Source organism: Vicugna pacos, chromosome 15, assembly GCF_048564905.1.
Source record: "Vicugna pacos chromosome 15, VicPac4, whole genome shotgun sequence".
NCBI classification, from domain to species: Eukaryota; Metazoa; Chordata; class Mammalia; order Artiodactyla; family Camelidae; genus Vicugna; species Vicugna pacos.
In genome coordinates this window covers 3,008,414-3,022,264 of record NC_133001.1, presented here as the reverse complement: position 1 = coordinate 3,022,264, position 13,851 = coordinate 3,008,414, and the positions used below count along the sequence as shown (strand labels likewise).

General features: G+C 43.8%; 1 protein-coding gene across 1 annotated transcript in view; it reads right to left on the bottom strand.

The window, feature by feature from the left end:
- LOC140685978 (uncharacterized) overlaps positions 1 to 4,450 on the bottom strand; it is a 90,562-nt gene extending 86,112 nt beyond the window's left edge. Inside the window, exons 1-2 of the mRNA XM_072938372.1 lie at positions 4,394 to 4,450; positions 481 to 579 (exon numbers count right to left, since the gene is read on the bottom strand). Of these exons, the coding sequence (XP_072794473.1) occupies positions 481 to 579; positions 4,394 to 4,450 (156 nt within the window). The remainder of the gene's footprint in view (positions 1 to 480; positions 580 to 4,393) is intronic.
- Positions 4,451 to 13,851: the final 9,401 nt, after the last annotated feature.

Genomic DNA, 13,851 nt, shown 5'->3' with positions numbered 1-13,851 from the left:
ATATTGGACTATCATCACAGGGTTGAAGCTCCAGCGGCAATAATGTGGCTATAGAAGAATGTATGCACGGAGGGCAAACAGAAAACCACAGATGTTCCCTTCACTTCACACTTGCTCAGGGAACAGAGAGTCCCTGTCCCCTGTCACCCAACACACAGACAGGGGCAGGTGGGGAGAGAGATGGGCTCACCAAACACTTAACCTTCCTGTTTTGCTACTGAAGAGAAGAGTTTATAAATTGCCATTGTCTCACTGAGAATATACTGTTGTCTTGCTCATTGAGTTCTTACTATAAAGATAGTATTTTGCAACAAGTTTCCATTTCAAAATTAATTTCTGTTCAAGTTAGTTATCTAAAAGGAAACAAAGAAAAGACTCCTGGATTCTGGCCCAGGCAGGCAAATAAAATGTCCAGTGACTATAAAAATTCCTGTTAGGTGTGATTAAAAGGACACTATAAGGTACTTTAGTAATACTCACAGCGCAGACGGTCCTCCAAACAAACAAGAGAAAACTAGAAACTCCCCAGGAGGCAGCAAGAAGAGTAAGCTTCCACAGAAGTTCATAAATCTCGAGGATCTGAAAAGATATTGGAGATAATGAGGAACCTCAAAGACATTTGCAGCTTATCTGTCACAGAGAATCATCTTTAGAAACCCTAAACCACAGCTCCTCAGAGAGGCAAGAAGGGACACTTGAGTTCAAAAGGAGCAGGAGCAAGCTGTTGGGAGTGTGGGCATGTTTACTGCCTTCATTTGGTGATAGTTTCACTACTGCTCACATATGTCAAATATCAATAAACTGTATCACTGGAAAGGCGCTGATATTACATGTAAACACACCAGACTAAAGCTGCAGAAAAATATGACACACAAAATGTTACACACTTGACTTTGCCGACACATTGCAAATATTTTTAAAATAGTTAACAGAACTTAACTTATGAATGTAGAAGCCAACTTGAAATTGAAAATGAGGAAACGCAAACCTACAGGGGATGGGAAGCCTACATCTTCTATTGTATGTTAATGAAGTATCTGGACAAACTTCTATGAAATATCTCCAAAAATGCACCCAAAATGTACGGAAAAGTCACAATGAAAATGTGTTAGAATACAGAGATATGTACAGAGATGTATTTGTACATTTATAGATTGGACATGAGTGAGAAAGCAGACCAGCTCTTATAACAATGTCAAAATTACTATTCCAGCAAAAATTAATGATTAATTTTAGCCCAACTTTCTAAAAACCATGGAGGTTTTTTCAATGTTCACTCTGATTCTGAACCAGAGCATGTAATGTCAGACTTCTGAAGTAAATAAGGATTTATATTATTGAGTAATCTTGTATAATATGGTTAAACCCTAAGAATGAAGTTAACATAAAAAGAAAATTCAAAATAATCAGTACAAATAATTCACATGCATATTTCATAGTATTGCACCTACGTCCATTAACAGTTGCAATGAAAATTAATTCGTATTTCTGGAATGTACGGTCACCAAAACAAAAGGCAAACACTCAGTTTTGTAAAAACTAGATTTATAAGTATTATAGGAGGGAATAAATGTACAATGTAATTTGTACTAATCTAGACACCAAGTTTCAGTCTTGTGCAAATAAAACCTCTAGAAAGCAGCCTCTGAAATCGGTAACATAGTCATTGTCAGCTGCTCTCACCGTTGAGGTCAGTAAAATGTGTGCTGTGGGAAACACACACTGTCTTTGCGTAACCACAGTCTGAGAGAGCAGTGGGTCTCAGCACAAAGGGGAGACATGCAGACCAGGGGACAAAAAGACAAACACCATCTAGGCACCAATTGGTAAAACCCCTTCCGTCATGAGCATGCTTGTCACACACGGTCCTGTCTAAGCGCTGATGTCAGTAGCTGACTCCTACCTATAGTCTATCCACCAGGCTGATGGACTCAGGTTCTGTCAGCGGCCATGAGCAACGGAGGAGGAGGACAAGTTAGTTTATCCAAATGCTCAAAGACGTGGTAGGGAAAGAGGGCTTAACTAACCTATGAGAACTCAGCCTCATCCTCTTTGAGGGAAAAAATTCCAAGAAATACGACCTAGAAACGTCCTCCTCAGTAGGCTCGAAAGAAAAAGAACAGACTCCTCTTTGGGTGGAGTGTTCATGTGGTGTGATTCTGCCTCCGTGCAAAGACTGTTCCTGACACTCAATTTTTCCAGGTCCATGAGAATCTGCTGAAAGCCCATCAGAACAAACCCACTTAGATCCATGAGGTGTTCTCAGTCTTTCTTTTTTGGGGTGTGGAGGTGCTTTTTCCTGATAGAGTGAAAATTTCACAGCATGTATCTCTATTTCTTCATATTTGGACAATTCTAAGGACATGAAGGGCCCTTTCTGCTTCGGGAAAACCAACACTCTGAACATGGACATTTTACTAAAGAAAGAATGACAACTCATCCCCCTCCTGGTCATGTCTCTCCCAGGCATTTCCCCATTATAAACATCCCAGCAGGCTGCAGCCACTCATTTTCACATCGACGGGGCTCTCAGGGCTCCTGTCAACCTAGTCAGACACAGAGTCCCTGGGGGTAGCCTCCAAGATGAGAAGGAAAGAGATGACTCAGAATTTGCTAGAAGTCCAATAGAAATAAAAGCAAAAATAAACAAATGGGACCTGATTAAATTTGGAAGCTTTTGCACAGCAAAGGAAACTACAAATAAAACAAAAAGACAACCTACAGAATGGGAGAAAATATTTGCAAAAATGAGACTGACAAAGGCTTAATTTCTGGAATATATAAGCAGCTCATATGACTTAAGAAAAAAACAAACAACCCAATCTCAAAACGGGCAGAAGACCTAATCAAGCAATTCTCCAATGAAGACATACAAATGGCCAAAAGACACATGAAAAACTGCTCAATATCACTAATTATCAGAGAAACGCAAATCAAAACTACAATGACATATCACCCCACACCAGTCAGAAGGGCCATCATTCAAAAGTCAACCAACAACAAATGCTGGAGAAGCTGAGGAGAAAAGGGAACCCTCCTACACTGCTGGTGGGAATGTAGTTTGGTGCAGCCATTATGGAAAACAGTATGGAGATTCCTCAAAATAGACTTACCATATAATCCAACAATCCCATTCCTGGGCATATATCCAGAGGGAACCTTAATTCAAAAAGGTACATGCACCCCAATGTTCATACAGCACTATGTACAATAGCCAAGACATGGAAACAACCTAAATGTCCACTCACAGGATAAAGAATCTGTGGTATATTTATAGAATGGAATACTACTCAGCCATAGAAAATGATAAAATGATTGGACCTGGAGAATGTTATTCTAAGTGAAGAAGTCAGAAAGCAAAAGAAAAATGCCATATCACTTATATGTGGACTCTTAAAAAAAAAGACAAACTTATTTACAAAACAAAAACAGACTCAGATGTAGAAAACAAATTTATGATAATTGGGGGGAATGGAGTGGGAAGGGAAAAGTTGGGAGTTTGAGATTCACAAATACTAATCTATATAAAGTAGACAACAACTAGCTTATACTGTACAGCACAGGGAACTATATTTAATGACTAGTAGTAATTTATGGTAAAAAAGAATATGGAAGAGAACATATGTATGTTCCTATATGACTGAAGCATTCTGTTGTACCCCAGAAACTGACACAGCATTGCAAACTGACTATATGTCAATAAAAATATTTTAAAAATTACAGGGCTACTGAATACTTTTGTTACATTAAGATTTCTGAAAAGAATACACTTCAAAGAAAAAAGAATTGTTGCTAGAAGTTAACAAACCAGAAAGCACAGAGCACAAATGACACTTCACTGTTTAACAGACTAGCATCAACCCAGTGCTGAGACACAACTGCTCCCAGGGCTGCCACATGTCACCACTGGGAAGAGTGTACTCACAGGAGAGCGCACTTCACAGCGACTGCACCCAAACATGCACAGCTTGAAGCAGGATCTTGACAAGCTTTCCAGAAGCCAGTCTAACTATGACTTCTAGTAAATAAGCTTCTCACTTTTTAAAAAACAGCTTTATTGAGATATAATTCACACATTTCCTCATTTTAGGCATACAACTCAATGGCTTTTAGTACATTCACATTTCCTTCTTTGATGCAATAAAGTAACTATTTCAGGTTTCATCCTGTCAGCCTGCTGTGTTTGGTCCAAGAGGTCGTGACAGGACCCAGACCTTGATGAAAATGCTGGTGGCCAGGGCCGCTGCAGGCTGGTCAAGAAACCTGCCCAGAGGGCCTTGGTCTGCACCAACGATGTGTTCCCATCAAGGACCCCGTGAGAAAGCAGATATTTAACCATAGTGTGGAAGAGCCCAGGAAAAAGGAGGAAACCCGATGCCCAATGTTTACTCACAGTTGTATTTTCATATCCAGTACACCCCAGCACGTAGCGGCAGAAAAGCATCCCCATTATCTCCATGTCCTGGTCCTCCCAGGGCCCTGGGGTCCCCAGGCAGGAGGTGGGGGGAGGGGAAGGGAGGGGAAGGGAGGGGAGGGGAGGGGAGGGGAGGGGAGAGGAGGGGAGGGGCTGGGGATGGGATTGGGGAGGGAGTGTGACAGGAAGAAGGGCTGGGCACTTGGGAGGAGAAGGGGGTCACAGAAAGGGTGAGGGTCAATCAAACCCTTGAGGGGAGGAAGGCGGGTTCAGTCAGGGGAGAAGGTCAGCAGGGCAGGAAAATAAACAGCAGGTCAAGCGGACTCTCAGGAGCAGCTGGAGGGGACAAGATGCCTCCCTCCAAGCCTTCTCCTGTCTGAACGCTGCCTTAGCAACGCTGACGCTTCATGCCCTCTCTCGACCAATCACCTGCCTTTGCCCCTGGTCCTCACAGTGGACATTCCAGGTGACCTCACTTCTAGAATGCGGGGGCCCCGCCCACCTGAGCCCCCCCCCCACCAACTGCCATCCAACCCTGGGTCCTCTCTGCAAACTTTTCTGACCTTATGCTTTCTGGTCCTGCCCAACTCAGGTTCCCTGCCCTCCAATTCTGGGCGCTTCCTCCCTCTTCTCCAGATTCCCAGAGTTTCCCACAGGCAGTGGCTGAAAAAGACTAAGAAAAAGAATGACAGAACCAAGAGGAATCACCTGCACAAGCAGGGTAGGAGGTCTTCACTCCCCCTCACTCAGCACTTCATACAAAAGGCAGATAGAATGTCCACAAGATGGAGAAGATCTAAACAGCAAACCATCCTAATCACATCACCACACCCATACGGCCGTCCTTATCTGTAGTACACCTGTATGTGACACATTAATTTTAGGTACACATGATACATGCATAAAAATAAACCCTATTATTTTTACCATATATATAACTACACAGTATAATTGTATATTGTCACACCCTCCACTCTGCACTTGGGTGACTCAGGTACACCCAGGTCCAAGGAGGCAGAAACTACCGAGGTGAGGCAGAAGCAAAGTTATGCTTTGGGGCAGTATTGGCTATGAGGGGGCTAGAGAAATCCTTCTGGGGTGGTGGGAAGATTTGGTATCTTGATATGGGGCATGGTTGTGTTCACTCAATCAAGAAATACTGAGCATGTAGGGCCTGCCAGTCTCAAGGGTCATAGAGAGCCTATCTGTCCCCGTGAAGTGGCCAACTGCTGACAGTGAGGGATGGCTAAGGTGCCTGGAGTGGCCACGGGAGTCCAGTGAGAGGGCCCCGCACTAACACAGGCTTTGTGCCCCAGCCCTGCCCTGCCAGCTGCCCTCAGGAGCCTCAATTCCAGGCAAACTCTGAAAAGGACTGAGGGCAGCAGCTCCCTCCTAAGTCTAAGGAGCTCAGGAGCTCTTAGTGAGAAACAGGCAGGGGACAGTCAGTGGTTTGGGACTCTGCCACTCACAAAGAGGAGGTGGGTGAAAATATCTGGCTCCTTATACATCTCTCAATCCAATCTCCCAGGAGCCCCTTAAGCCCACAGGGCCCTCTCCCCTTCCAGCTGGGGGAGGTGGCCAGCCCTGCAGCAGCTCTGGGGTCCAGACTGGGCCACGAACAAGTCAAGGGCCACCAACAGGTCAAGGTGAGGCTGTGCTGCCCAGAAAGAGGGGGGAACAGTGGTGCAGCAGTAAATACCAGCAGGAGCAGCCTCTGTAACCGGGCTCCTCCACTGTGTGCAGGGCCGGGGCCACAACTTGGCTGTGAGAGTGGGAGGGCTGGGAGAGCTGGGGCCCTGTGGCCCTGGACAGTGCTGGACCACAGCCCAGGGCCTGAGCGTCTGGGTGGAGAGACAGAGAAAGAGACAGGCAGGGAGAAAGACTGCATGAGTGATTCAGATAGACAGGTGGTGGTCAAGTCCTAGAGAGGAGGTGACAGAGGGTAACCAGGTAGTGAGAAGCAGAGACAAGAGAAGGCAAGAAGGCAAGAAGGAGCCAGCCCACAGTGCATGGTGGGGGACGAAGGGCCAGGGTGGCCTGACTCTGGGAAAGCCCAGAGTGGAGGGAGCAGAAAAGGCAGGAATCCTGGCATCACAGTCCTTCCCACTCTGAGGCTCTGATCCCCCTGGAGCTGAGCTCCCCAGGAGTCACCATACTTTCAAACACTGGTACCTCCCATTTTTCTTGGGACTGCTGTTCCAGCCTCTATATCTATCCCTGTAGGGGCTGACTTCCAGGAAAATGGGCTGCCCTGAGGGAGGAAACTCCAGAGCCTGTCCTGTGGGGAGTTGACCCTGACCCTCACAGACACAGTGGGGCTGTGTTTCCAACTACACCATGGGCCTTCCTGCTTCCACAGCCGGGCTTCAGGTGCTGGGCTGGCCTGAGGATCCCCCAGCCTGGAGGGACTGAGCCCCATCCAGGGTGAGCAGGCTTCAGGGATCCTGGGTCTCCTCGTACTGTCAGAATTCCTTCCAGCCCTCAGGAGTCGGCACCACCTATAAATTACCAATGAACACCAGGTCAAAGGTATTGAGGTCTCACATTGAGCAATAAAATGTGCCAACTGGCCAAATTCAAAGTGCAGTACTCCAATTACACAACACTGTCAATAACCCATTTTATGGATGAGAAGACAAAGGGGATTTGAATCACCTAAGGGTCTCAGGGGTGGTGAATGCTGGAACGTTACCCTGAACCAAGGTCTGCCTTGGAAAGGGACCCACCTGGAGCCCGTCCTTTGACCTGCTCCCTGAGGCTCTGAGGGAGACTGCTGGTTTTGTCTCGGGAAACTCCTCTTCCAATGGCATTGAGTAACGCAGCTGTCAGGACAAGCAGGGCGAGGATATGTTCCTGAGCACTCCTGACTTCTAACAGCAGGTCAGCTTTGTCTCAGGAAATGGGTCCTCTATCATCAAGTCAGGCATCAAAGTAAATAAGAGTAAAAACATAAGATCCGTCATACCTATGAGTACTACATATGAATAAATAACTTTAAATAAAATAAATAAATAACTTTATGAACTATAAATGGATGCATTGCATTGATCCATGAGAAACAGAACACTACATACATTCATTACAAACTAGTGCTGTCACGGATGGGAATGTGGTGACAAGAGCAGGGTGTTTTTAGCAGAGAAGGAGATCCTACAGCTCTCAGTACAAGGTGGGTAAGTTTACAGTATTTCACCCCATGACCAAACTCTCAACACACACACACACACGCACACGCAGGCACAGGCAAATGCACATAGATCCTAAAAAGATAATCTACCTTCTGATCAGAAAAATGATAAAAATATGTGCACACACCACCTAACAGCACACTGACCACACACACAGTTCCCACAATAACTTCTTAATACTTCAGTTCTGTGAGCCTCTGAAGTTCCCCTCACTTGGCGCTCACCATCATCTAACAGAAAGAAGTCATAAACAATACTTCGTCTGATTCATTACAGTTGCTCTGGGAACTTATTTTACATCACTGCTAGCCTCAGGAGAATATAAAATTCACAATTGCAGATGGAGTTTTTGGCTCAGTAGTTTTCACGGCTAAAAGCTTCCACTGACTACACAAAATTATTGCCTCTACTTTTCTCATTCTGTGCTTTCTATACCAGCTAAAATTTCCCTTTACATCTAATCACTTTGGATTTCAATCCATGGCCTGATACTGCGTTTTGTAGATGAAGTGTGATTGTTCCTACAGGTCGCTATCTATTGATGACCATTTTATTCTTTAGACTTAAACAGTACAACTGACTTCCAACCTACAGCTTTTCGTGTAACTGGAGAAAGAATAATAAAGCTTATACTGACGTCACTCACCAGTGCACTGCCAGACTCATAGCTTGTCCTGGTCACACTCTGACCTCCTCTAATAAGTGTCTGTCCAGAAAAATCAAGCCCACACAAGTGTGGGTCTGATTCTACAGGGCCAGCACGCCCACCTTCTCCATTTATTTACTCTCAGTTGTCACTACTTTTCGATTATTTGACCTAGAAATTGGCCTCCTCCTACCCCTACCCTGAACATTTCAAAAGAATAACTTAAAAACTAAAGTTTTCATAGCACACACTCTATCCTCATTGCTAGTAGCCATAAACGTAGCCTATAAATGAATTTACAAGGATTAGAATGAATGTATGATAATTAGTTTAAAGAAAAATATTCTGACCCATAAAATTATAATTAGCTTCATAACTATCAAATGGCATCAGTTTACATTACTGTTATTTTTGCATTTATAGCATCCTATATGGATACTAATATACAATCACACTTAATACCCCCATTACTATGCTTAGATGGCATAATATCGTCATTATTCATTACAGCAACTGTCAGCATGCTCAGCACCCATTCTACATTAGCTGGCATAATACCTAATACCGCCTGTGCGGCTGCACCGCTAATAGCTGTGGGATCCAACGGCTACGGTACTGATTATGTACAAATTCTTAACCTTCTTCAAGGCTAAATAAAACTCATTATTACAAACATTATATTAATACCATTAACATAATTACCAAAAGTTATATCCTCTGAATTAATACTACATCTCATGGTCTATTAACCAGCCTTATTAGCTCATTCTTCCTGAATCAACTCTGAGTGACGCTAGCTTTCACTTTTCACTAGCCTTCCTCTCTACCACAGTGCCTCCTCTTGCATCAGCAACTTGTCTTCTTCCCCCAGCACACATAGACAGCCCACTACATCTATCCCAGGAATCATTAGCCCCTAAAACGGTATCATCACAATGTTAACCTTACTACAAGTATCCTTAGACTTCCACACTTCAGAATTGACCACATTCTATAGTTTAATCAAAACAACATTAGTCAAAACCCTAATCATTTTTTACCCACTGGGAAACTCAAACAAGATGATTAAATTCAGGATTTAATTTCTTACTGTATGTACTCCTTGGATCATTTCCACTTTTCATTGCACTAAGTTTGATCCAGAATCTTTTCTGGGGCGGGGGTTATTTATTTATTTACTTACTTTTGCTTACTCACTTGCTTTATTTATTTATTTATGGTGGAGGTACCGGGGATTGAACCCAGGACCTCATGCATGCTAAGTACATATTCTACCACTTGAGCTATACCTTCCCCCCTAATTCTGATCCTGAATCTTGTACATTCATTACATTCTCTAATAATTCAATACTAAACTCAGGCAGCATCCATTTCTTAATCTGGTGCTCCCCATGACTGACATGTAAGAGCGTTTATGGTAAACATGCCCGTTTAGGACCTGCTCCTTTTGTTCCTGAGAGCATAACTGGAGCTTGCATTCCTGGACCCAGAGTACCTGCAGTTATGCTGCTCACACTAGGCAGCTGGGGCACATTACACATAATAATCAATCCCTTGGAAAATAAGACGGCATATCCTGACCTTACACCATCCTTGTGAGGAATAATCATGACAAGCCCCATCTACCTGTGCTGCCACAGATTTACAGCCGCTCCCCGCAGGGCCCTCCAGTGGCCACACACACTAGAAGCTGTGGGCATCCATGCTCAGACAGCATGAGGTCCCAGCGCTGCTCCAGCCCTGACAATCACCCGCACCTTACGTCATGGTTTGAACCATGTATTAGGCACCCCAGCCACGGGGTTCAGCACTGGGATAAGGAGCCCCCTCAGCTGGGGTGAAAACCAGCGGGCTTGCTGGAGCACTGTAAGAAGCTGAGCCTCTGCTCATGAAGAGCCTGTGCAGAGACCCAGTGACTCCCCATCACGGCAGGGACACAGCAGGCTGAACACTGCCTGGGGCTCTGGCCGGATTGCAGGGGTGGCTCAGACGGGGGCCCCCTGGACTTCCCCAGGCTCCTGCTCCCCTCTCAGATGGAGGCTTCCACTGCCAGTCAGCGTGCACACAGTGGGGGAAAGTGGCGCTGAGCTGGGTGTGGCCCTGCCTCTGAAAAGACGGCCAACAGTCACGGCCAGCTAGAGTGTCCCTGCACACCCTCTACAGGGAACAGCACTAGCACCAGGGCAGAGCCTGCCATCCCCAGAACTCACTTTCCTGTGCACACCCGACAAGCGGTGGGGCCAGCTCAGGGCTGCGGCCCCAATCTCTCTGGCCCTGACCCACCCTCTAGCCAAGCTGTGCACGTCAGAGAAAAGGTTATACCAGTACAGAAGGGCCGCTGCAAGCCCTCAGGCCTCAGCCACATCCCAAACCAAAGCAAAGACTGCCACCACACCCAGGCGAACCCCACTCCCACAGAGATCCTGCTCCAGCCCTACGGGACCCTATGCCACCCCTGATAGGGCTGGAACAGTCACTGAGCAGAGAAGCCCCTGCTTGAACCTGGAACTGGCTCCAGTCCCTCTGACTCCAGCCCTGCCACCCCCATTGCAGGGGCTGCCAGCACGTCCTGAGGGAAGAGGGCAGCCCAGAATCACTTCAGGTCCAGCTCTTCCCCACAAACCTGCTGAGCACAGAAGACTGCACAGGAGTGCTCTCACACAAGGACACACCTTTAATTCTGACAGGTAACTGTTTCATCTAATTTCACAGAGATATAGCAAATTAAAATGAGAACACACAGGAACATATATTATGTGAAAGAATAAGAAAATAATCATAATGAAAATAAATAAATAATTTACCTGACAAAAAGGTCAAAGCAACAGTATTAAGAATGATAACTGCACTGGGAAAAAGAACAGATGAACACAGGGCGAATTTTCAAAAAGAAGTAGAAAGTCTAAGAAAGAACCAGTCAGAGCAGAAGTGTAGGTAACACAAAAGATCAGGCAGTACAGACGACCCATTAGCAATCCGTAAGAGAGAATAATGAAAAGCACCCAATCAGAAAGGTAAGAAGAAAAAGCACATTACATGAGGTTAAGGGACTTCTGAGACAGTATCAAGCACAGTAACACTCACATTGTAGGGGTCCCTGAAGGAAGAGAGAGAAAGGGTGAGAAAACCTTTGATAAAATTATGGCTGGAAACTCCCCTAATCTGAAGAACAAAACTGATACCCAGGCACAGGAATCAGAGAGAGTCCCAAATGTGATCAGCTCAAACCAACTCACAACAAGACCTATCATTATTCAAAAAGTGAAATTTAAAGACAATGACAGAAACAACCAAACAACCCAATCCAAAAATGGGCAAAAGACCTAAACAAGCAATTCTCCAAGGAAGAAATACAAGTGATCAACCGGCACATGAAAAAATGTTCAATATCATTAATTATCACTAATTATCACAGAAATTCAAACCAAAACTACAATGAGGTATCACCTCACACCAGTCAGAATGGCCGTCATTCAAAAATTCACAAATGACAAATACTGGAGAGGCTATGGAGAAAGAGGAACCCTCCTACACTGCTGGTGGGAAAGCAGGTTGGTGTAGCCACCATGGAAAACAGTATGGAGATTCTTCAAAAGACTAGAAATATACTTACCCTATGACCCAGGAATCCGGCTCCTGGGCATATATCCAGAAGGAACTCTACTTCAGGATGACACCTGCACCCCAATGTTCATAGCAGCACTATTTACAATAGCAAAGACATGGAGACAGCCTAAATGTCCATCAACAGATGACTGGATAAAGAAGAGGTGGTATATTTATACAATGAAATACTACTCAGCCATAAAAACTGACAACATAATGCCATTCGCAGCAACATGGATGCTCCTGGAGAATGTCATTCTAAGTGAAGTAAGCCAGAAAGAGAAAGAAAAATACCATATGAGATCACTCATATGTGGACTCCAAAAAAAAACCAACAACAACAAAAAAAAAGCATAAATACAAAACAGAAATAGACTCATAGACATAGAATACAAACTTGTGGTTACCAAGGGGGAAGGGGGTGGGAAGGGATAGACTGGGATTTCAAAGTTGTAGAATAGATAAGATTATACTGTAGAGCACAAGGAAATATATATAAAGATCTTATGGCAGCTCACAGACAAAAAAATGTGACAATGAATATCTATATGTTCATGTATAACTGAAAAATTGTGCTCTACACTGGAATTTGACACAACATTGTAAAATGATTATAAATCAATAAAAAAAAGTCAAAAAGAAAGACAATAACAGAATTCTAAAGGCAAAAAAAGAGGAAAATGTCACATTAAAGGAAATAAGCCCATCAGCTCTTCTTACTGCATGTATTTTTTAAATTTACATATATCTACTGTTCACTGTCTCTAAGAAGGTTTAGAGCTGTAGCTTTTTTAACTTACATAGTTACTAAAGGAGTAAAGCCAACCACAAAGCAAGAATTAATTCAAAAAGGTAATACACCCTGCTATTAACAGCAGCACTTTTGCAATTGCCAAGACATGAAAGCACCCCAAGTGCACATCAACAGATGACTGGATAAAGAAGATGCACCATACACATTACCTAATGGAACACAACTCACCCGTAAAAGAGAAGGATATTTTGCAATTTGTGGCTTTTCATTCACTTTTTTTCACTTCAAAACCCAGAATCTCATAACTGGCATAAACATTTCCATTGCATCAAAAACAACAAAACACCTAGAAATAAGCTTAGAAATAAATAACCAAGGAGGTTACTATACTCTGAAAACTGATGAAGGAAACTGAAGATGATACAAAGAAACAGAAAGATATCTTCTGCTCTTGGACTGGAAGCATCATTATCAAAATGGTCATCTACCCAAAGCAAACTACACATCCAACGCAACCTCTGTCAAAACACTTATGGCATTTTTCACAAAACTAGAACAAACAATTCCAAAATTTATATGGAACCGTAAAAGACCCTGAACAGCCACAGCAATCTTGTGTATGTCTTCCCCCCCCCCTTCTTCTTATGGTTCTCTTTTCTTATGGTTAGATAACTAGAGAAGCTCCTTTAACATCTGTTGTAAAGCTGGCTTGGTGGCGGTGAATTCTTTTAGCTTTTGTTTATCTGAAAAGATTTTGATTTCTCCATCAAATCTGAAAAAGAGCCTTGCTGCACAGAATATTCTTGGCTGTAAATTTTTCACTTTCATCTGTTTAAATATGTTGTGCCACTCCCCTCTGGCCTGAAGACTATCTGCTGAGAAATCAGCTGACATAACCTTATGGCAGCTCCCTTGTATGTCATTTTGTTGTTTTCCTCTTGCTGATTTTAACATTTTCTCCTTACCCTTAATTTTGTAAGTTTGATGACTCTGTGCCTTCATGTGTTCCTCTTTGTGCTGATGCTGTGTGGTACTCTCTGCACTTCCTGGACTTGGGTGACTGTTTCCTTTCCCAAGTTGGGGGAGTTTTTGGTTATTATCTGTCCCAAAATTTTCTCAGGTCCTTTCTCTCTCTCTCCTCTTTTTGAGACCCCTATAATATGAGTATTAGTGCACTTCATGTTGTCCCAGAGCTCTCTTAAACTATCCTCATGCCTCTTCATTTTTTTTCCTGTTCTGCAGT